Consider the following 22,766-nt stretch of genomic DNA (forward strand, 5'->3'; position numbering starts at 1 on the left):
TCATGGCAGGTCAAGGTGCATGGTCTGTGATCTAAAGGTTTTTTTTTTTTGTTCTCTTTCTGTTATTTCTGTAATGCATTTAATTTGCTTGTATATATGCAAATGCACACTTTAGTCATCGATAAACAGGTTGTAGTGTCGGTTTATAGCAAAAGTACATTTATCTATCAAGAATCCTCTTTTTTTATTTTCTAATGCTCAAGAAAGTCTCCACTGTGATGTTTGCTGAAATACATGTTGGGATTTTTTAAAATTTCATAATCTAGTTAGGCTTTCTCTTTTCAGTATAACATAATAACTTAAATATTATGTTAATAAGAATACATATATAATATAATGATAAAATATTTAATTCTTCAGTATAACTTAAAAAACCTTCCTGAATGAGATATATGTATCTGAGGGGAACAAAGGGTCTCTAAAAATAAATCTCTAGGGTAACAGTTTTGACCTCTTTGGCATATGCAATACTAACCTTCTGCTTCTTATTCTGCCAGGCCTCTCTTAGTGTATGTGAATCATTAGACTGAAGGCAGCAAGGTTAGAAGTGTGCAGATATATATATTTATTTAGGGAGCTGAATGTCAAGCAGTTCCCTGCTCTTAATAGCTGATGATTTTACAAGTCAGACATTTTTCTTGTGCTGTCACTCCGGTTTGGGTTTCACATGAGATCATCTTGGCACTTGCAGTCTTGGCAGGCAGGCTGTGTGCTCTCCTCTTCCTCTTCTGCTGATGTGCCTTCAGCCTACTGATCTGTGGAAGGGAAAGCAGCCATCAGAGGGAAATCCTCATTTTCAGTGCTGCAGTCACTAACTTCTCCAGACACCTCCACTGCCGCTTCTCTTTCGTCCATGTACTCGCGGTAGCCCACGAAGTACTGGTTGGTGTTGTGGGGCGTGCACATCCCTGGCAGGCGGTATCCTGCCAGGTTCATGGGCCGGAGGCGCGCTCTTGCCTCTCGCCGTAGTGCTGCTGGCAAACGTGAGGTTGTGATCCAGCAGCGCTTCTTTGCATTCCAGAGCAGTTCGCTCTTTTCATCGCTGCCACTCTGCTCACCTGCCTGGTCTTGGTGGAGGGGTTCAGTGCATTGTGGTGGTTGTTGCTTCCAATTCCTGCTGCACTTGTAATCCTGCCACTGTGCCTTCACAGGATGCTTCTGCTGTGGTCCATGCGCAGGACTACTGTGCTGGCCACCCTGTCTCTCATAGCCATTTGAGGAAGATGCACAGGGGACCTGCTCCATGAGGTCCTTCTCTCTCTTCTGTTGCCCTTGCTGACCGTCTCCGTTAACGTGCCGTCTGCCCCTGTGCTTCCATTCCTGCTGTTGTTTCCTGCCCCTGCCAGGCCTGTTGCTATACAGGAACACAATGAGCAAGTCTTTTGCCTGTACTTGGTGGCCCTGCCTTGGTCTCTTTTCTCTGTCCTCACCTTGCTGTGCCTTCTTGCGCTGCCCAGCCGTGACCGCAGCCAGCAGCATGGCACGGCTGGGGGAGCAGTACGGGGGGCGGTTTTCCCTCCAGCCACGGCCTGGCCCTGCAGCCATGGCCCCATGGCAGGTGCTTACCTGGCAGGCCACTGAGGGAGCCTTGTACCTTGCCCTCTCCATGCTGACACCCTGCTGTCCTGCAGAGGCTCTTTGTGTGGGCACTTTGTGACAGACTGCCGTGCCACCCTGCCTGGAGGAGCCGTGCTTGGCAGTGACATGGAGCTGGTGACAAGGGCACAGTCCATCGGTCAGTAGAGGGCCCCTCCCATGTGGGCCCTGCAGGCCCAGGCCAGGCCTCACTGGAACAAATCCAACCCCTGGCTCTGGTACCATCCCCAGCCCTGGTACCATCACCAGCCCTGGGCTGTGCTTCCCTCCAAACACCTCATGGCACTGAGGGAAAGCTGTCCTGGACTCCTGGTGAAGAAGGGTGTGGAGGGACTAAGTAGCTGTCAGGAGCTGGCACAGAAAGTCAGCACCTTCAAAAAGCCTTTCTCACCTCCTGACTCAAAATCCTGTATCCAGCCCTTTGTGTCAGCTATTGAATGAATTCCTACTTTTTCAGTGTGTAAGGTGAAAAATAGATGCCAGGCTTATCTCAAGATTACTTTTCTATACACAGCATATTGGCATAACACCAGGTACAATTTGTAGCATCCTTCTTGTTGGCTTTTTGTGATACAGAATAAAAACTAATAAATTACAGAATTACAGAGTGGTTTGACCTGGAAGGAATCTTAAAGATCATGTAGTTCCAACCTCCCTGCCGTGGGCACATCTCCCACTAGACCAGGCTTCTCAAAAACCCTAGCCAGGCCTTGAACACTGCCAGGGATGGAATTAAATAAAATAAAACCTATTATTTTTTTTAGTGTGTTTGTTATGGTGAGACAAAAAGCTTTATAGATGACAGCTATGTTGAAGAAAAGAGTGTCCTCATTCTCATCACACAAAGATAAAGATGGGGTTTTGGGAGCTTTGTTTTTCTTTGGAAGTTTGCATATTTTGTATTGCTGGGAATAGGTGGATATTTATTGTTTTAGGTTCCCCATCCATCCACTGATACTGTCAGACCAGGCATGATTTCATAGAAAGTGGTGCATTTAGACCATTTAGACCAGAAAATGTGCTTGTCTTTTGCTGAGAGATATCATCAAGGACTCTGAATTTTTGTACTTGATGATTAGAGCATCTGTATAGTATCATGCCCTACAATAAGTTGTTCTGATGGCATTTATAGTCTACTTATTTAAATACAAGCAAAATAAAAAACTTTATAAAATAATCATTTGAAATATGCTATACAAAAAGATTTTACTCTTTTAAATTTTTTTTATTATTTTCTAGGTTGGTTAAAAAACCCCAAACAAAATACCAAAGCCAACCAAACAACCCCCTTAACAAAAACAAAAACAAAAACAAAACCATTTCACATAATCTTCCTTTGTTTTTATCATCAAAGAATTTTCTATTCCTTCAGCTTTCATTAAGAATGAAAGAGAAAAAAAATGGGCATATGATCGAGTTTACCGAACAAGTAAAGACAAGACGTAGTGTCAGGCTTTGGTATGATTTCATGTGTCACTATTTAGCAACACACGATGGCAGTAGCAGTCCATGGAATGATTAGCTGACTCTGTACAGGAGTGAAACAAAATCTGTCCAAGGCCTTTTTTTTAATAGAGATGGCTATAGTCTTTGCTTATGAATATTGACAGTTCTGAGCCCAGCTCCACAGAGAAATTAATTAAATAAAAAGAAAAAACAAAGGAGGAAGGTTCACAGTCTTTTCTTCATCAGGGTGACCCTAGATGTTATCCCAGGTGCAGTTTGTGATCCCAGACTCCATGTAAGAAGTGCAGATCAGTGCTTTCATTAACCACAATGACTTTTTGGAAAACTTTCTGGCTTACAATGTTAATCATAGCAAGTTCTGCAGTCATGCCAGTCATTCTTTATCTCCTGGTCATTTTGGGGATCTCCTCAAATCAAAGATTTCTCTAGCAGCCCATTTAGCTTATAACACTCCCTTATCTGTGATCAGTTTTGAATGAGGTATAAAAGGTACTTACTGGAGAGCCATATTGACTAAGCATATACAACTTTTTTCAAACTGCATTACCACTTCAGCTCCATTGCATCAAGAGAAAGTCTTTTAGACATGTGGCTTAATCCTCACAATTATGAATTTGATTTAATGTCATTACTTGTCTCCCTGTTGAACCCTGATAGCCTCAGACTTTCTGCAGAACATATCTTCATGTATTTACTTTCAGGTGAGATATTTACTAGAAAATAGACATTTAACATCAACTCCCTGTAACTTAAAGTAATTACATGGTTGAGATTCTCGTAGGTCTCCCAAGTCGAGTGTGTGGCTGAAGGAATATTTGTACTGGCCAATGGATTGTGCTGCTGAGGTAACCCTGTATGCTTCCCAGCTCCAGAACCCAGCAGCAGAAATAGCTGCATCACTGCGAAAAGCCTAAGTTAACAGAATTTACCAAGAACCTCATCAGCATTACAAAGATAAATTATTGCTGCAAAAATATATATAGATTATGGGAGGGTAATCTGAAGAAAATATTCTGTTTTCTGAAGAAAACGTGTTTTTGGAAGATTGCTAGTACTTTTCCAAAATGAAGGGATCTTTAAGGAAAGAAGTAGAAAAATAGATGTATCTCTGAGAGATTAATATTTAATTAAAATAAAACCCAATAAATAATCAATTGTGTACACAATTTTATTTTTATTTTGTTATTTACCATATGATAGTTATACTTTAATATGTAAAATTATTTGAATTTAGAATTCACACATTAGATTTGAACAATTCAGCAAAAAATTTTGTATTTTCATTGCTTTTGTAGTAAAGTATTTTTCTTGATTTTGCTAAATAACTTGCAGTTGGGTAGATAAGTGATTTGTCTTTCAGCATTTCATAATCTTCTCAGTATCTCAGTAATAAATTCCAATATTAACAGAAATATTTCCCAAATAAATGATGTTTGTAAAAATTCATCTAGGTTAATGTAGCTTAGATGAGGTTACCAACTGGCAAACGGGGTAGACACATGTAAGCATAAGGTGTTTTGCTCAGGTTTATGGGATTACCATCCAGTCTGATGTCTTCAAGAGCCCTACGCACATAAGTAAAATCTCTCATTTTGCAGAAAGTATCTTCATGAATCTCTTGAATGTTGTTGTTCTAAAAGAAAATGAGCAAACAAGAAAGAAACTATCAAAATAGTTACCTGAAAATTAGTTTTTTTACTCTGAAACACCATTTATGGATATATTTTCAGTGTCTAGAGAGATACTTGCTTGAACTCAAGAGCCCAGATTGTGGCAGCAAGTCATCAACAGAGAAATTTTCCAGGCAGGGGAAAATTTCTTGGCCAATGCAAAACTTCAAAACTGAGTAACTCAAACCATGTAACAAAGACAAGTTTTGAAGGAGGAGCCTGGTAGAAGTATAGAACATTCTCATTTCCAGATTATAGTGAGGAGCCATATTGAGACAAATTTGATCCACGATAGGCCAGTCCAAAAATCATAGAAACATAATTATCATCCTGATACCTTAATACACCTCAACTTGCAAAGGTACAACTCTGTAATTTGGTCTGTGACAATTTCTTTCTCTTTGGCCCTTTCACATTAGTTTAATTCACACCTGTATATATACTGGCAAAATTGAATGCTTTTGGTTTTATTCCTTTGATTTAAATTGCTCTTACATGCCTTATATTCACTGAGCTTCCATTCTTGAAGCTAACCATTCTCAACAATGAATTGCTGGAATAAAGCATTCCAGGAATGCTTTGTCCATTGTCAGGAAACTGGGACTAAAAAGCTCATTACCTAAAATGAGGGCTGAAAATTGTTTCCTTCTCCATTCCTTTGCTAGTGAAAAATTGGTGTGGACAAAGTCTTGCTCACTAACTTTTTTTCTGTGGCACATAGCACTGAATCTTTAATTTACAGGCTCAAACAGGTGAAAAGGAAGTCAGCTACTAGGCAGAGAGTTTAAAAAAATTTACTTATTAAAAGTTCTAAGTTAAATGATGTGAGGTACATTACATTGCTTACTGAAGGGGTTTTTTTTGTATGATGTAGTATGTAAAAACATCTGATAAACAAAACTGTAAATTGGTACAAGAGGAGACAGAAGGAAAGAAGCAGAGCTGGAAAAGGTTAAAAGGAAGGATTCAGAAATAAACTATTAGATAATAGTAATTCTAGAATTTGATTTTTGAAAAATATTTGTATTTTTGTAAAAAAAAATTGTATTACAAATTCTGAAAAAAAATGCTTAGCTGAGCTAAATTTTACTTCTCTAAAAAACTGCAATCACTAGTTAATTTTATGTTTCCTATAGTTCATTTAGTCAAGTAACACTTTTGGATAAAAAGAATAAACACTGCAAGACAAATATTTGCCCTTCTGAGTTGTGCATATGCTTTGAGCGTGATATAAAGAGCCATTTCTTTTGTAACCTACCTGAAGATGAAGAGCTTGGAGGCTTTCAGGGAGTGGCAATGGAATGTGATCCAAGTTATTGTCAGTGATATAAAGATGCTGCAATTCATCCAGATTCTAGAGGAATATGAAAGAAAATGGGGAAATGAGAGACATATTTGAAAATCTCTGGCAAGTAAGTTTGAAATCTATCACTGCAATGAGCATCACTGGATAGCAGAACATTTTGTTTCAGCGTGATATGGTGAAAAAGCAGAAATTCATAGACAGTAGTGAACTCTGATTTGCATAGGCTGAGAATGTTGCTGATAAGGGTTAGATGTTCAGATTAAAATGAAGGGGAAAATGTTTTTCAAATATTTACAGAATTATTAAAGATGTAATTTTAATGATGATGTTATTTCCTTTCTTTTGTGACAAAGCTAGTCAATTTTTCAGAAGTGTATTGTGTTGAAGCAAATTATAACTGTATAAGAAATACCCGAGTTAAAAATTTCTGATTTCTCGCAATTTCTCATTCCATTTCAAAAGGTAAATAATTTTCTGCCTTGACTTGTTGAAGGAATGAGTGCTGACAAATCTGGCAGACATTATAGCTAGGCTGCTCACAGTGGTCTTTGAAAGGTCACAGGGGTCAGGAGAAGTGCCTGAGGACTGGAGGTAAGCCAGTGTCACTCATATCTACAAAAAGGGCAAGGTGGATTTAGGGAACTACTATTCAGTCAGCTTCACCTCCATCCCTAGAAAGGTGATAGAGCACCTCATTCCAGAGGTAATCTTCATCCCCAGGGATGATAAGAAGGTGATCAGGAGCAGCTAGCATGGATTGACTAAAGGTAAATCATGCTTGACCAACCTGATTGCCTTCTAAAATGAAACAACTACCAGAATGGATGAGGAGAAAACACTGAATATTTTCTACCCTGACTTCAGCAAGGCTTTCAGTGCTTTCTCTCATAGTATACTCAGCAAACTCAGGAAGTGTGGAGTGGAAGAGTGGAGAGTGAGGTGGATTGAGAACTGACTGAATAGCAGATCCCAGAAGGGTCAATGGCACAGTCTAGTGGGAGGTCTGCCAATAATGCTGTCCCTCAAGGTTCAGTGCTGGGCCAAGTATTATTTAGCATCAATGACTTGGGAGGCGCAGATGCCCCTCAGCAAATTCACTGATGACACAGTGAGCTGGGCTGATACCGCAGAAGGAACTGCAACGCTCCAGAAGGACCCCAACAGGCTGGAGAGATAGAATGAGAAGAACTGTCTGAAATTCAACAAGGGCAAATGCAGGGTCCTGCACCTGGTAAATAATAACCAGCAGTACACACTGCCGGGGGGATCTGCTGGAAAGCAGCTCTGCAAAGAAGGACCTGGGGGTCTTGGTGGGCAAAAAGCTGACCATGAGCCACCAGTGCCCTTGTGGTCAAGAAAGCCAATGGTGTCCTGGGGTACATTAGGAAGAGCATTGCCAGGAGGTCAAAAGAAGTTATCCTGCTCCTCTGCTCAGCCCTGGTGAGGCACATCTGGGGTGCTGTGTCCACTTCTGAGCTCCTTAGGACAAGAGAGAGGCATGGAGCTCCTTGAGCAGGTCCGTTTGAGGGCTGCGAAGATGATTGGAGGACTGGAGCATGAGGATAGGCTGCACTTCTAACCACATCCTCTGGAGAGAGGAAGAAAATGTTTTCTCATCACACCCAAACTTACTTTAAATGCCTCATTTGGTATCCCTCTGCGGCCAAGCCTGTTCTTACTAACATCAATGAATGTTAAGGTGGATGGTAACTCAGGGAGTTGTCTTATCCTATTGTCACGGAGCACCAACTCCTGAAGTTGGGGCAATCTTCGGAAGGCATCCTTGTGGATATCTGATATGAAGTTTGCAGTCAAATCAATCCTCTTTAAATGGTCTGGCAGAGAAATAGGATACAACAGACTTATAAGAATGTATTTCCTGAAATTTTTAACAAAAACCCTGCCTATGTCATTCTTTATACATCTTTCAGTGAAAAACTTCAAAGTCGAGTTTTAAGATTTCTGTGTGTTTTGGGAATCTTATAAATTATCATCTTTTGGAAAAATGACACTTAAAGGGAAACATATTTTTTACTACTTTGTTCCACATTTCCTATATGTAAGAAATTTGATATATTGACTTCTTTAAAAAAATATACTCAAGCCCTTTTTCCACTTAAAAACCCCCAAAAATTAAATTGAATATTTGGAGAGTTTCATTACTTTTCTAAAGATGATTGCAAGTAACAGTAAAAAAATGAATGATCATTGTTATTGATAATAATTCAAAAGTTTGACAGAGAATCTGCATCTAATCTATGGACCTTTATGATCCAAAGTAACAAAATTCATGTGCATTTATGTGTAAAATTTACCATAATCAAACATTATATAAAATATATCACTATATTTTTGGTTTATATGAGCCAGAAATAATCAAAATCAAAGCTGATTTCAATAATACTGCTATCCATACTTAAGTTAGCAAAGTCATTTCTGCTGATCTTCTTGATTCTGTTATAGCGTGAATAGAAATACGTGGTTTTCTTAGGCAATGGTGGAACAGCATGAAGCTCACGATCATCACAGTAGACTGTGGTCCCTAGGCATGTACACAAAAGGCAAGTGGGAAGACCTATTAAGGAATTTAAAAGAAAACACTTTGTTAGAAAGGACATAAATAAAAGTCATGCATTAATTACTACAATGAAATGCTCACATAAGCACCTAATGATCATTTTTGTCCATGGTAGAGTTCACTTCCCATTCTGCTTTGATCACCAAATCATATAATTGCAACACTAAAGTGATTAAATTCTTTTTTAAATGAACTTGTTTTTCTTCCTGTGCCTAGAACAATTAACTTGTTCTAATAAATTGTTTCTCAGGCTATAATAGACTACTTGGTGTCAGCAACCAGCCAGAAGTTGATTTCCCTTTAAGCTGGCAGGTGTATGCTTCCATCTAGATGGAGGAATAATAGCTAATGAATGATTTTTTCTACCACATCTGTCTCTCTGACACCCTCTTTTTCTCCTCCCCTTCCCATTTTATATTTCTTTCTACCTCTCTCCCCCTCACATTTACTAATAAATAAAATCCTAGTGACTTTGGCATATGGTCTCATTTACATCTTTATTCAGGCAGAGGCATCCCTCTAACAATTTTAAAAACTGGATTGTAACACTTGTGAGACTGTTTTTTTGATACATCTTTTATTAGTATATTATGAGTATACATTATGAATATAAATCAGCATATCTGTTTATCAGTTTTTAATCCCATAGAACTATTTTTCTGTTTCATGTTTTCCTCCTTCTTGTAGCAGATGGGCTGGTTTGCTCTTGTTATTTATAGAATAGTAGGATAATTCAGGAATATGAAAATGTTTTTCTTGCAGATTCGTTTTTTCTCCAGGTCAGACATGGCTACATGAAAGATGTGCCTCCTCAATCTGCCCCAATTACCTGTAGATTATTGAGGTGCTTTTTGAGGCAAGATTAAAGGATTAGTAACCAGAGTACTCATTTATTTTTATGTGATAATTGCTACTTGGACATCCAGGAATACAATTTCCCAAGAGATAAGGATCTTTTTATGCTTTCCCTAACTTTCTCCACAGGACAGATTAAATTGGATGCAGAGAGTAGGTCTGATACAGGGAAAAAACATCTTGAACTATTCTGGCAAATCTAGGCCTGAATGAATACTGAGTTAAGGATGGCTGACATTTTTTCATAATATTGCGACATAGTTCTATAGTATGGGGAAAGGGTTTCACCCTGTCCTAATTTTGATCTTGGAGGAGTGGTATTTTTCACCTATGTCTGGTGGACACTATAAAAAAAAACAGAGGTAGGGGACGAATTCAAAAATACATCAACAAGAAAAATGCGTTTGGCTTAATGTTACTGAGCCTTGTAGTCTCTTATTCAGTACCAGGCCAATAACAGTAACATCTGACAGGAAAATATGTTGCTAAAGTAAAGGAAGACAAAAGAGAAATCTGATTTGATACATTACTGTCTTGAGCATCTCTTTATTTGATGTACTACTTCATTTGCATTCAGTACTCAAAAATGTTGACAGATACAGAATTCATCATATAGAATATTTACAGGATATAATGTAATATCCTCTAATTTTCAAAATTGAAAAAAAGTGTGGGCCTTCTTTTTTTTTATTTTATTTTTTTTCTGGAATCTCGTTGGAAGTTCTCATTCCATTTTTATTTGTTTTGACATTGTATATTTTTGCCTGGTCAAGCTAATTTGTAGAATGTACCAAAAAAAGACTATGAATTATTAAGTTCACTGAATACACAATTTTGGAAGCAGGAATTCTGGGTTTTATGTTTGGGGTTGTTTTCTTGGTTTTTTTTTTTTTTTTTTTGGTTGTTGTTTTTTGTTTGTTTGGGGGTTTTGGGGTTTTTTTGTTTGTTTTGGTTTGGGTTTTTTTGTTTTGTTTTTTTTTCACTTAATTTTTCTTCTATGTAACTCATCTGTAGTGTTGGGCATAGTAGAAAGTAGGATTTTCCTGTTACTATATGTTGATCACCATACAATACAAAGATCCCTCACTGAAACTGACAGCTCTAGTGACCTACTATAATTTAGAGGCGATTCTGACAAATGCCAAAAATTACCAGTGCAAAATTTGTGTGGGAGAGGGGCAGATTATGTTTTGCAAATTTTAATTCCCCAACAATGTTTAAGTTCTTATTTCACTATAGACAGAACTGAAAATTGTCTCCACTAAAAAGTTCTAAGTAACTCCTTTTCCTTAAGTTTTTCAGTTTATAGCTTTCATAGTCAAAAATTCTTCAACATTTTAATTTTTCTTTGTATTAACACATTTATAAAAAACGTAGTAAATCATTTTAAGTAAAGACAGTTGATAATGATATTGAAATATAAGACAGAAAAACATGTACTGGTAGCATTTCCAACCATCAGCAAATTTTCAAGTTGTAAATCTTCTGGAAGAACTGGCACAGTTGTTTTCATAGTGAAATAGTAAGGAAACCTTTTGACTAGGCGTCTATCTGACTTTGGAGGAGAATTCAAGATAGGCATGTTGCATCTTTCTTCAGTAAGATATAGACAGAAACTATGTACTTCATTTTCAGTGAAAAAGAAAATAAAATGGACTTGCTCAAAATCAACACTACACACAAAAACATTTCTCTTTCCTACTAACCATCTTGAGTCTGGGGTCCAAGAACCCCTGACCCCTGTGCTGAAGACCCGTCAATTAATTTTGGCGTTGATGCTTCATCCTCCGTTTCTTCTGTCAGTGGTGCAGAAGAATAACTCTCTTGAATTACAGAATGTAGTTTTGTCCCAATACCTGTCTAGGAAAAATTAAAAGGAATTGTTACTGCTTACTCCCCTTGGAAGCTGTTTGTCTTCCAGTTATTCATATTCTTCCACTAGAGGTCACATGTTTTCTGAGATTTAGTCCTGGAGCTACATTTTATATAGGAGCTATAATGAATTCTGATGATATATAAACAATTCATGAAAATCCAACATACTTGTTCACTTTTTGTCTGTGTTTTGTGTTTTTAATGTATGCACACATGCATATACTTCATTACTGACAATATACTAGCAAAATTGTTTTTCCATATTTATATGAAGACAAATTAGATTTGTGATAAAAAATGATAAACTCTATGTCAAAAATTAAAATTTACTATTAAATATGAAAAAGGGCAAGTCATTTACCATAAAAGTGTAAATTGTACCATCATAAATCCAAATCCAATATAGGTGTGCAGGTTCTGCTTAGAACACTAACTTGATTTTAAAATATTACTATATAATTCTGATCTCCACCTTCACATACAACTTTCTAATATGTTAAAGACTCTGATTAACTTCATTCATTAGTAGCTGCATTATGTAGTATGTAAAAATTGATATAGATAAAAATATTGGATAAAATCTTGGTTTTAAAACACTTATAAAATTTGGAAGATCCTTAAGTGGAACTAGAAAACTTTTTTTTTTGTCCTTCACTCAACATGACTAATCCAAGCAGTAAATTTTGTCAGGTTAACTTTAATTCTAAAAATGCATTATGTTGATTTTCCTATATGATGATTCAGAATAAAAATTATGATATAGAAATTTTCTTGTTTCACATCTCTGCACATAAAAAGAGAATTGCAGACTTGCCAGGCTTTTTGCAGAGGGGTCTATGTTAGCAAAGAGGCAGAGTTCTTTTTCTGTAATCGCCCAGACAGTTGTGTGATCTTTGCAAGTTACTTTCCCATTGTATCTTGATTTCCCCATGTGTAATAACATTGTTCAGCTGAGCCAGAGCCCCTTTTGAAAGTGCACTCTTTCTTCTTTAGATACAACACAATTAATTAGTATCATTATAGGATTTTGCATATCTGAGGTGCTGTTAAAAGTGTAGGTAATTGTGGAGAACCTGGGGGGCATCCCCTCGGTTAGGGGGACAAGAATCTTCCCCCAAAAAGCTGTTAAGACCCCATTGGCTGCTACCCCTGTTCCTATGTGTGTTCCTATGTCCCTGAGCCACTCCCCCCCCATTCCCTGATTGGCCTTCATCTTTGTACTGCACTGAGACCAGGTTCACCCCCTGCCCTTCGGATAGAGAGAAACCTGGACCCCACGATGTGTGTGCCTGGGACCTGAGCATCTTACCGGGCGGCTGAATAAAACATCTGTGGATACCATGTAAAGGCCCTTTTTGATTTCTTACCCTGGACTTTACTTGCAGCAATTCAGGCTGCAACAGGTAAAGCATTTAACCCTGTGAGTGCTGCACCCCTGTGCTGCAGTTAGCACTCCTTATCTTTTTCTAAGACACAACCAAATATAGGAATTTTGTCACAGTATCATCATTCCAAGTGCAAAGGCACCAAAGCCCAAAATTCTGCTTGTTTTCATCCACTGCAGTTTTCTAGCACATCACCACCACAAAACTGCTGAATCCTGAGTCTTTCACCTGACTAAGCATCTCCTTTTTTGACACCATTCCACAGCTACTGCTTTCTTTGCAGTCTTCATGATGAACCAGTTGTTGAAATCAATCACAGTACTGTTCATAAATTCTAATTAACCTGTAAAAGACAGGTAAAAAGTAATTAACTGGCCAAATAGAATTTTTAAAATTTGATTTTGTATGTAGACTATAGAAGTTAAAAGAACTAAAACACCTAACATCTGGATTCCAAGCACCGGCAAGTCTTGCTGTATTTGAATCTCTTTGTATGTGTATATATATATATTTAATATGTAACCAGCAGCTAAAGGGATGTGATTCTGCCCTTCTACCCTGTTCCTGTGAGACCCCATATGCAGTACTGCATCCAGCACTGGAGTCTCCAGCACGAGGAGGACATGGGCCTGTGTGGAGCAAGTCCTGAGGAGAGCCAACAAGGTGAAGACAGGCTGAGAGGGTTGGGGTTATCCAGCCCAGAGAAAAGTCACTTTTCAGTGCCTAAAGGGGACCTACAAGAAAGCTCAAGTGAGACTTTTTAGAAGGATATGTAGTGATAGGACAAAGGGGAATGGCTTGAAGCTGAAACTTTTTTATATTATTAAATTCTTTACTATGAGAGTGCTGAGGCATTGGAAATGGTTGTGCAGAGAAATTATGGATTCCCTTGCTCAAGGCAAGGTTGGATGGGTGGATGGGGCTTTGAGCAATGTGTGCTAGTTCAGTGTCCCTGTCCATAGCATTGGGGTTGGAAGTAGATGATCTTGGTCCCTTCCAACACAAACAATTCTATGATTCTATGAACTGTGAAAATTTTGGAAAAAACCACTTTACTTCTCATAATAGACTGTCTTGCAGCATAGCTATATATAATTACTTCAGTATTAAGCACTGTGATCCTGGATTGCCTCAGAACATCTAAGTAAATACCTAAAATCCAAATTTTTTGTACATAAATAATTTGGTTTAGGTTATATGATGGCAATAGGTTCAAATATTTTATATCAATTAGTTTTGCTGAAGATGGAGAACATGAAAGCAATAAAAAACCAGTAAACACTCTGAACCACACAGGCTCAGATTTTGACTAAGAACATTTTAGGTTTTCTGTATATTCTTTAGTTGTATTCTACTAAGCCACAGATGCTATTACTAATTAGAGTTTATGGATAAAAATGCCCCAATACAGTTACCAAGGTCATAACCTCACAAAATGCAAGGTAATCAAATGAGCAAGATGACCTTCAGCTGAACTGAGTAACTTGAGTTGATGTAAGTAAGAGTAAGGATGTACCTTGTCCTTCTGTGCAGACAAATACACAATGTTACCATCTGCAGCACTGACAGTAGACAGCTTAACCAGGAATGGACTTGGGGACAAATCAAAAGAAGGCTTTGGGAACAAAGGAAATGGGACAGCTGTTCTCCGAATGGAGGAAGCCTAGAGGGAGAGAGATACATTCCAGACTTTTATTGACCCAGGTTAGTGCTGCACTAAAGTTCTTGCACATGCTGTCTACTTCTTCACCAGATTTGTGGAAATCAGATAAGAATCCCTCTTCTGAACGTCGGAATTAAATCCAGAGATTTAAGATCTGTTAATGCCTTTATATGCAACTTTTGTTCTACTGAAAGTAATATTCTATAGAAGAGTATTTTCAAGATAGACTTTGTAAATAGACTTCAGACCAAAGATTTTCCTTTCACTTGTTATGGGGTTTGGGTCATCTACACTGACTGCCACCTCTCTGCATTTTTGGGGCATGCTTTATGGAACTTACTATCTTGGGATTTGTTATTTATTTTATGCTTTCTGAGGCTTCTTAGTTGATCAATCACTGCAGCTGTTTGGTAGCAAAGCAGAGGTGTTAATCTCTAGTACTTCCATTTCTACACTGTTATCTCTGTCTTACTGTAGGATGTCTCCCAGCAGTTTCCCTGTAAATGCACTATGTCTGGGGTTTAGGGAAACTGTTCCAAATAGTTAGCTTTAGCTATTCAGTGTTCTGCAGTTGTAAGTGTCATAAGAAAATAAAAATGATTGATGTTAACTTAAGGATGTTGCAATTTTTATACTTGCAACAGAGTAGGAGTTCATTGATATATGTGTTTTACATACCAGATCCAGAGCATGAGCAGTATTTTCTTGCTGTACATAACTTGGACTTGAACCAGTGACCTAAAGGTAAAAGTCTGTTTCCCATTACTGGTCATCTGATCCATGCAGCTTTGTATCTTTTACAAGTTTGATAAATCATGCAAGATTGTAACAAGACAAAGATGTTTGTTGGACTATATGCTGTACAGAATAATCCCTCATTTTCCAGATGTTTGTTTATTTTTGGCAGCTGGACTTTAATAAAAAAAAAAGTTGAAACATAAATGGTTGTATATCACCTGATGGCATTATTTTCCATAGGGCTTTTAGAAGGAGGGGGGAGCCTGGAATTAAGCAGGGAGTAGACTTGTATTTCATCTGGTACTTTAAGAAATATTTCTTGTGGAAAATCACAAAGCAGGAAGAACATTTTAGAGAAATACAATAAAGTGTGTTTCTCTTTGCCAATATCTACAAGTCTTCAATAATAATCTGCTTTCCAAGACAGTTTTAATACACTGTATAAGAAAAAACTGAAGGGGTATCACACGACCTATCTTTAGCCATCTATGTGGTTAATAGTTACCCTACTCTGTCTTTGGAATCAATCAAGAGATTTAGAGAATACCAGTGCAGATTAGTCCCAGAGCATACCAAAGGACAGTGATATCTTTCCTAAGATTGCATGGAGTACCTACTTTTTTCCCCATCCTATATTTATCCAATGTTACTCCATGTTCTAATGAAAGTTCGTAGTGGGCTGACCAATTCAGAGGCACTTTCAGAACAAGAAATTTCAAAAGTCAAGAATGCAGAAATCAGAACACATGAGTAAGTGATAAAATGTAATTGGTAAAATCCAACTTGCAACTTGCCATCCATAATCTGGGCATTTAGCTTATATTAGGATTGCTTCACAGTCAGTACAGAATGAGACAAAACTTCTGAAAAGCAGCTCCAGACATTGGCTACAGAAATTCCTTTTAGGGTGGGCTCTTTAGTTATCTATATCTCACCACAGACAGTAAAAGAGGCGAGACAAACAAAAGACTAGGAGAGGCTCAGGAGTTTTTTATGTCTTTTTTATGTGTCTATTTTATGTCTACATCTTTTAGATGATGATCAAAGCTCATGTATTACATGTGTTACATGTGATAAGTGTGTATCACATGTATTACATGTGATAAGTTTAAATCCACAGGAGAATCTGGAAGTGTGCTCTTTGTTTCAGTGTTTCTTTTACTGCAAAAAATACATTTAATATACAAAGAAAAATTCAAAACTTAAAAAGAGGCATTTTAACCTTGAAGGGACAGTTATTCCACACACTGACCCATCAAAAGAAGCTGTTTTTTCCCACAGCTGTTTTGAAACTACCAAAGGCTTACAAGAAAATGTCTAATTATGGTAGAAGTTATTCATATAATCACAGAATGGTTTGGGTTGGATGGGACCATAAAAATCATCTATTTCCACCCCCCTTGCCACAGGCAGGGAGGTTTGCTTTCCTATCCAAAAGCGGCCTAAACTTCTTCTTGAAATTTGCATTTGAAGACTTCTCCTATTGTTCTCTCTTAAAAAGAAATAGAATTGTTAGTCACTGCAGACAAGTGAATGACAAGCTGTAGTCAAAATCTTTCAGAAAAACTAGAAAAAATCCTATTCGAGGATAAGGCTTCAAATGATGTTTGATTCTCTGATCAACTATGTGGCCATCTGACTTGTACATTACTTGTACTAATTGGTAGGGTTTTTTCAAAATTGATATGATGTTCTGAAAAGTCATTGTATATCCACTTTAAAGGCTCTTATTTAATCAGATACCAACCACAAAGACAGGAACAGCAGTGTAAGCATTTCTCAACTCTGCAGAATGGCAAGAGTGAGTTCTTGCTCGAGCATGGCTCCTCTTTGTGTGTGTTATACCAACAGGAGAGACGGTTTGTGTGTATGCACACAGACATGAGCAAATGTGTGTGTGGAACTCAAGTTCTGAGCTTTGTGCAGGCAACAAAATGACATATTACTAGTTTGATTCAAAATCAACAGTCTAACAACCAAGGCTAATCAAAATGCATCAAATATTAGCTTTTCACTGTGTTTCATTCTGAATATTTTGTGGATCATATTTTACAGCTTGCCTCTTTTGTGTAACAGACCCAGACCAACCTTCCTTTTCTGCTTATTCAGTGCTAGGCAAACCATTCTTAATTAATTGCTCCTTAAATTTTCAGCCTCACTGATAGCTTATCTTAGCAATGAAAATATTTTTCTGATGTGCCTATATTTTTGCTTCTTATTTTCCTAACTTAGTTTTTCCTACCTAAAGAAAAAGTTACTGGTTATGTTTAACAGACACTGTGATAAAATTGCAGTGCCATTTTATTATGTATGTAGGTGATGTACATAAGAATCTCTCTCCACAATTTGTTTTTCTCACACATTTTCCAAACAAAGTTGTAGTTTCAAAGAGGGAAAAAGTGAGAAGCTCACACAATAATTCCTTTGAGTGTCTGGCTTGATTCCATTCATTTTAAAAAAGGAAATCTCTCTTTGTATATGCTTTCAGAGCATCTGGGAGACCCAGTATTGACTGTGGCCTCTGGACCCTATCATGATATAAATATTAATTCAAAATAGTAATGAACTCTAAAGAAAAGGGGAGATACATCAGCTCATGTTTATACTGTTATTGTCTGTTTCAGAAGATAAATCCAACACAAAGCTTGTACACTTACAGTGATATTTCTTTGCTGTATCTTTCTCCGTGAGGACCTTAGAATTCTTTCCTTTATAATAAGCTTTTCTTTTGCACTGCCTTTTTTTAGCCATTATCTGTGAAAGACTTGATACTGCTATCTTAATGTCTCTATGCACATTTTATTTCTGAGTGGTATTTTACTTAAAATTTTTCTCGTAATAATTTCCATTTGGATGCAAAGCATTAGCCAGGTCTTCTGTGTCTCACTGGGATCTTGGAAACCATAGATTTTATAATCTATAATGTCACCTAATATGTGACAATACATAGCTTTGATTGAGGATTCAATGCACTTCTCGCAAGTAATTCACATCTAAAATTACTTTTCCCATGGAAATATTTGCATTAAAAAAGTATTCCATGTATACATTATGTAATCTTTCCCAACCTAAAGATTATTCCAGAATCTATGACAAAAATGGACTTCAGCTGAAGAATATCAAGAGCCATTACCTATAAATGTTTTCAGAAAAATGTTTTCAATGAATGAATCAATCAATCCAATGAATTGTTTGTGTATATACACACATACCCTCTACACAAGAAACAATACTTCCAGACTATGAGAATTAGCAAAGTCATGAACTCGGACTCAGACACTCTTACACAACTGTATTAAGATGAAATTCTCATACTAAGCCTGAAACAGATGTCTAGGGTTCATCAAAAGTTATTTGAGGAAGATAGGTGTATGGGGTCTGGCTGGAATGGAATAAACTTTCCCCATGGCATTCCTCAGTGCGGTGCTTTGTGTTTTCTCCTGAAAAGGTGTTGATAATGCACCAGTGCTCAGTGACTGCTGAGCAGTGCTGGCACAGCACCAAGGCTGTCTCTCCAACATTCCCCTCTCACCAGTCGGGCAGGGGTGGTCAGGATCTCAGGAAGGGATAGAACCAGGACAGGTGACCCAAGCTGAGCAAAGGGATATTCAATATGGCATCTGGTCAGCAACAAGAACTGAAAGAAAGGAGGCAGTGAGGGTTGGGAGTGGCCACCTTATTATTAAGGTGTTTGTTATCAGGAGCACCTGCTACACGTACTCAAGTCCTTCTTCCCTGGAAGTGTTTGGCCTTCACCTGCTGATGGGAAGTAGAGAATAAATCTGTTGTTTCCCTTTGTTTCTGCATGCAACCTTTGTTTTTCTTCATTAAACTTCACAAGTTTTTAACCTTAATTTCTTTCCCTGTCTGTCTGAGAAGGGGGAATGAGAAAGCATTTTGATGGTCACCTTGGTAGCTAGCTAAGATCAACCCATCTCAATAGATATCTCAAGAGAATGATTCATACTTGTCTTGGAGCATGGTATTGGGATGCCAAGCCTAATGCCTAATTTTAACCAGATCGAATGAGTGGAAAGAATCCCTTTCTAATTATCTTCAGGTCTTTCCACACTTTGATGGTTACACATCGAGTGGGTGATTACAGTACATAATAGTCTAGAAAAGGACATGCAGACACAGGTGCTTTAGTTTAATTCCTTGAGGTTCACAGGTTAATTTCTACTTCAATTCACATTGAAATTAACAGCAGTAGCATCTGAATGTATCTAAAGTACTAGAACTTGTCAGTTTCCTGGACCTTCTGCTAATCAGTTGGATACACAACCTTGCTAAACTTTGCATTTTTGCCAATGAGTCTAAAAATGGATTAAACAGAATGGCTTCTACTTGCACATAACTGAATTTTCAAATCTTAAATTCAAGAAACAACACCAGAAAATGCTTTTTAAGTTTTTCTCCACTGTTTCAAAAGCCTGAATACATGATTCAGAGCTCTCTAAATGGAAATTCAAGTCTTAAAGAGTTACTTCACACAGGCTAGATCTGTTGAAGGCCTGCTGTTTGTCTGGGTCTCTGTGGTATTGCTCATCATGTAAACTATGCATAATAAAAACTAACCTGTGACCTTGAATAAATATTGAATTTTACACATAGATCCACTTGTGTTGTTCACATCACTATGATAACAAGATTTTAAGCAGTAAAGTCATAACCACAATCAAGAAATCAAATGTATTCTGCTTAAAACTTGGATGGCATCAGTAATATCAGTGATTAAAATATAACTTGCAAGACTGTCATGCCCTATCAAATAGTACATTGACATGTCTATAAAATTTGCATGATTTCTACAGCACTGACCATATCTCCTGGGATATGGGTAACTACGAATACTTAGGATTCTCTTGGCTGGTACATGATATTAGGAATGTCAGCAAAAAAAAGATTTTGGCTAAACATCTGTGAAAAAAAGACTCTCACAGGGAGGTCCATCCATATGCAAAACAAAACTCTGTTCAACTGCTCTGTTGGACGAACTTCACCTGATGAATTTTAAAAAGGCTCTCTGAAGAGCTCAGTAACGGAAGATAATCCTGTTCTGGAAAAGAAGCTTAAGAGTTTACCCTGACTCTGCTTATTCCATGCCTTCTAAAAAAACCCAGTCCGTGTTGGGATCTCCTATCTTTCCTTGTTGGGTGCAACATCAGTCACCCCAAATTCCCTTTTGGCTGGAAAAGAACATCGAAGCCTTGCTTTATCTCTATCCTTCACTCAGAAACTTGGAAAAGCCACCCTAAGTTTTGGTGTTATAGGACCTCACAGAGAGAGCACAGCACAGAAAAATCCCACCTACCATTAAATGCATTACTAGGACATCTGTTTGAATGAGAAAAAATCAGTGATGAGCCACATTCAAAATAACTTCTCCCATTTCTGGGGAGGAAGTAGTTTCTGTAGGAATGATAAAGGCTTCATTTCTAAGAGCAAAGAGAGACAGAAACTGTGGTTTATTAATCAATGTTAAATAGAGCACAGCACTAAAATTGGTAGTGACTTTATCAGGAAAGTGAGCTCAAACAAAACCAAGTAGAGCACAAGAGTGGCACAAGGGAACTAGGCCAAAGGCAAGGTAAGTTCCTTACAGCAAAATTCTTCTCAATTCCTCTTAGATTGAAAATTGATTTCCTACAAATTATAAGGTTCTGATCTTAGTGCTAACATTAAGATTATTTTATCTCTTCGATTTTCTGTTTTGAAATACAGAAGAATAAGTTTTAAATAAGTTATTCTTAAATTCTCTGTCCTTTGATTTCAAAGCTGTTATCCAATTTCTCTCTCACACTGATGAAAGAGAGCCTCCTGTCCCTCCTGCTGTAATCATGAATCTTTCAAAGGATTGTATTTTCATGAATTATTCATTGTTATGTGAAAAAGCACTAAAATATTATGTATAAAAATGAAAATACCTTATTATTTAAATGTTATATTTTTCTCTCAACATCTATCATACACAATCCTGAATTAGAGAGTGCTTATATTACCTTCAGGGAAGTTGTGCTAATGTCTAATCAGCAGGGTGAGAAAAAAAAATGAACGTAGCCTTTTAGTAATTGTAAAGAAATAAAGGATTGTAGAAGAGGGAGGAAGCATTTAAGCCAACAAGTGGAGTCCCTTGCTTCTACAGGCGACATATCTTTCCCTCTCATACTGTATCAGAATTTCAACAGGTTTTTTTAAATAATTTTTCTTACTTTCCTGTGTTAAAATTCAAATGCTTTCCCTTTCTTTTTTCTTCCTTCTGCCACTTTCCTAACAGCCAGAGAAAACATTAACATTTATAGCCTAACACACTTGTAGTGAACATAAACCTAAGGAAACAACATTTTACAATCTCATTTAATGGGAAATGCTGGAAATTCTGTCTCAACTGCCTCCATGCATCACCCAGACAGATAAATTACAATGATGATCTCCAACAGAATTTGTGGAATTCCATGGAGACATGAAGAAAGTGTTTCACCTACTCTTAAAAATTACCACAAATAAAACCCAAAACACTTAAAATAAATTTTGGCTGTGTTTGTAGGTTAGGGAAAACATGAATGAACTGCAAAGGCAATAGAAACCACATGAGTAGATTTGTCAGATAAGTATTTTCATGGCAAAGAAAAAGTGATCAGTAACTACTTCATTTATGCATTTTGGAAAGAGAATAAATGAAGTTCTAATTACCTCTACTTGGTCAGATTGCTTGTTTTCATCATAGGTAAATGGGTGAGGCAGCTCTCCAAGTGGTATGTCATAGAACTCAGAATCATAAATTATGGTATCACTGATAGGGGCAGCTCCAATGGACTCAAAGATAAAAAATCCCAAAAAAACATTTACAAAGATCTGCATTTTGTTTTCTTTTCTGAAAGAGAAGAAAATGGACAGATGGTAGGAACTCTGGTGTTGGCAAGGAATCTATGACAATTTAATGTCACAAATACAGTACTTATATATAAAACCCACAATATTTCTGATGAATAATTCATATTTATTTGTCGTGGCTCAGTGGTTTAATCTGGTTTTCTTCATGAAGAGTCCCTGGAGCTGAGAATTCTTCATACTGCTTTGGCCATACTCATAGTCATATAATTTAGAAAAGACCTATGCAATTTTATTGGTGTAAAAAAAAATCAGAATAATATTTTTACCCTTTCATCTAACTTCACCTGTTTTCATTGGAATTAGATATGAACTTTTGAGAAACTAGCTAAATTATTATATTACTTGTCTCTGTCACAATAATCTTTTGGAAGGTATAACAATGTAATATTATATCTCTCCTCCATCATAAAAAACACAAAACAGAATCAAACAAACAAACAAAGCCACCAACCTGTTAGAAAACATTAGAAATTCTGTCATCTCTGGATAAGCATAATCAAAATACTTTTCACCCGTTAGTTTTTTGGTCAGAACATAATTTTACTTGATGTGGCACATCTAGACCATACTTTCACAAAAGTCTTGGGAGCAAAATAAAAAATGATATGTGTTCTCCACAGCCCTGTGGAAAGTAGTGCCAGTACTCTGAATTCCTTCATTATTCAACCTAAACAGTTTTTAAAGTAGTGAGAAATTGTGATGTGGTGTATTCACCTGTTCTCCTTGGAAAATAGAATTG

The 22,766-nt window shown here is 37.2% G+C and overlaps 1 protein-coding gene across 1 annotated transcript; it reads right to left on the reverse strand.

Annotated features, from left to right (window-relative positions):
* Positions 1 to 4,404: 4,404 nt before the first annotated feature.
* Positions 4,405 to 21,994, reverse strand: EPYC (epiphycan). The gene is made up of 6 exons (XM_064421570.1): positions 21,827 to 21,994; positions 11,179 to 11,332; positions 8,456 to 8,614; positions 7,672 to 7,874; positions 5,992 to 6,087; positions 4,405 to 4,696 (listed from the first exon to the last, which is right to left on the reverse strand). Exons 1-6 carry the CDS (start codon positions 21,992 to 21,994, stop codon positions 4,526 to 4,528), a joined length of 951 nt encoding a protein of 316 aa, XP_064277640.1. The 3' UTR covers positions 4,405 to 4,525.
* Positions 21,995 to 22,766: the final 772 nt, after the last annotated feature.

The sequence above is a fragment of the Passer domesticus genome, chromosome 5, assembly GCF_036417665.1.
Source record: "Passer domesticus isolate bPasDom1 chromosome 5, bPasDom1.hap1, whole genome shotgun sequence".
NCBI classification, from domain to species: domain Eukaryota; kingdom Metazoa; phylum Chordata; class Aves; order Passeriformes; family Passeridae; genus Passer; species Passer domesticus.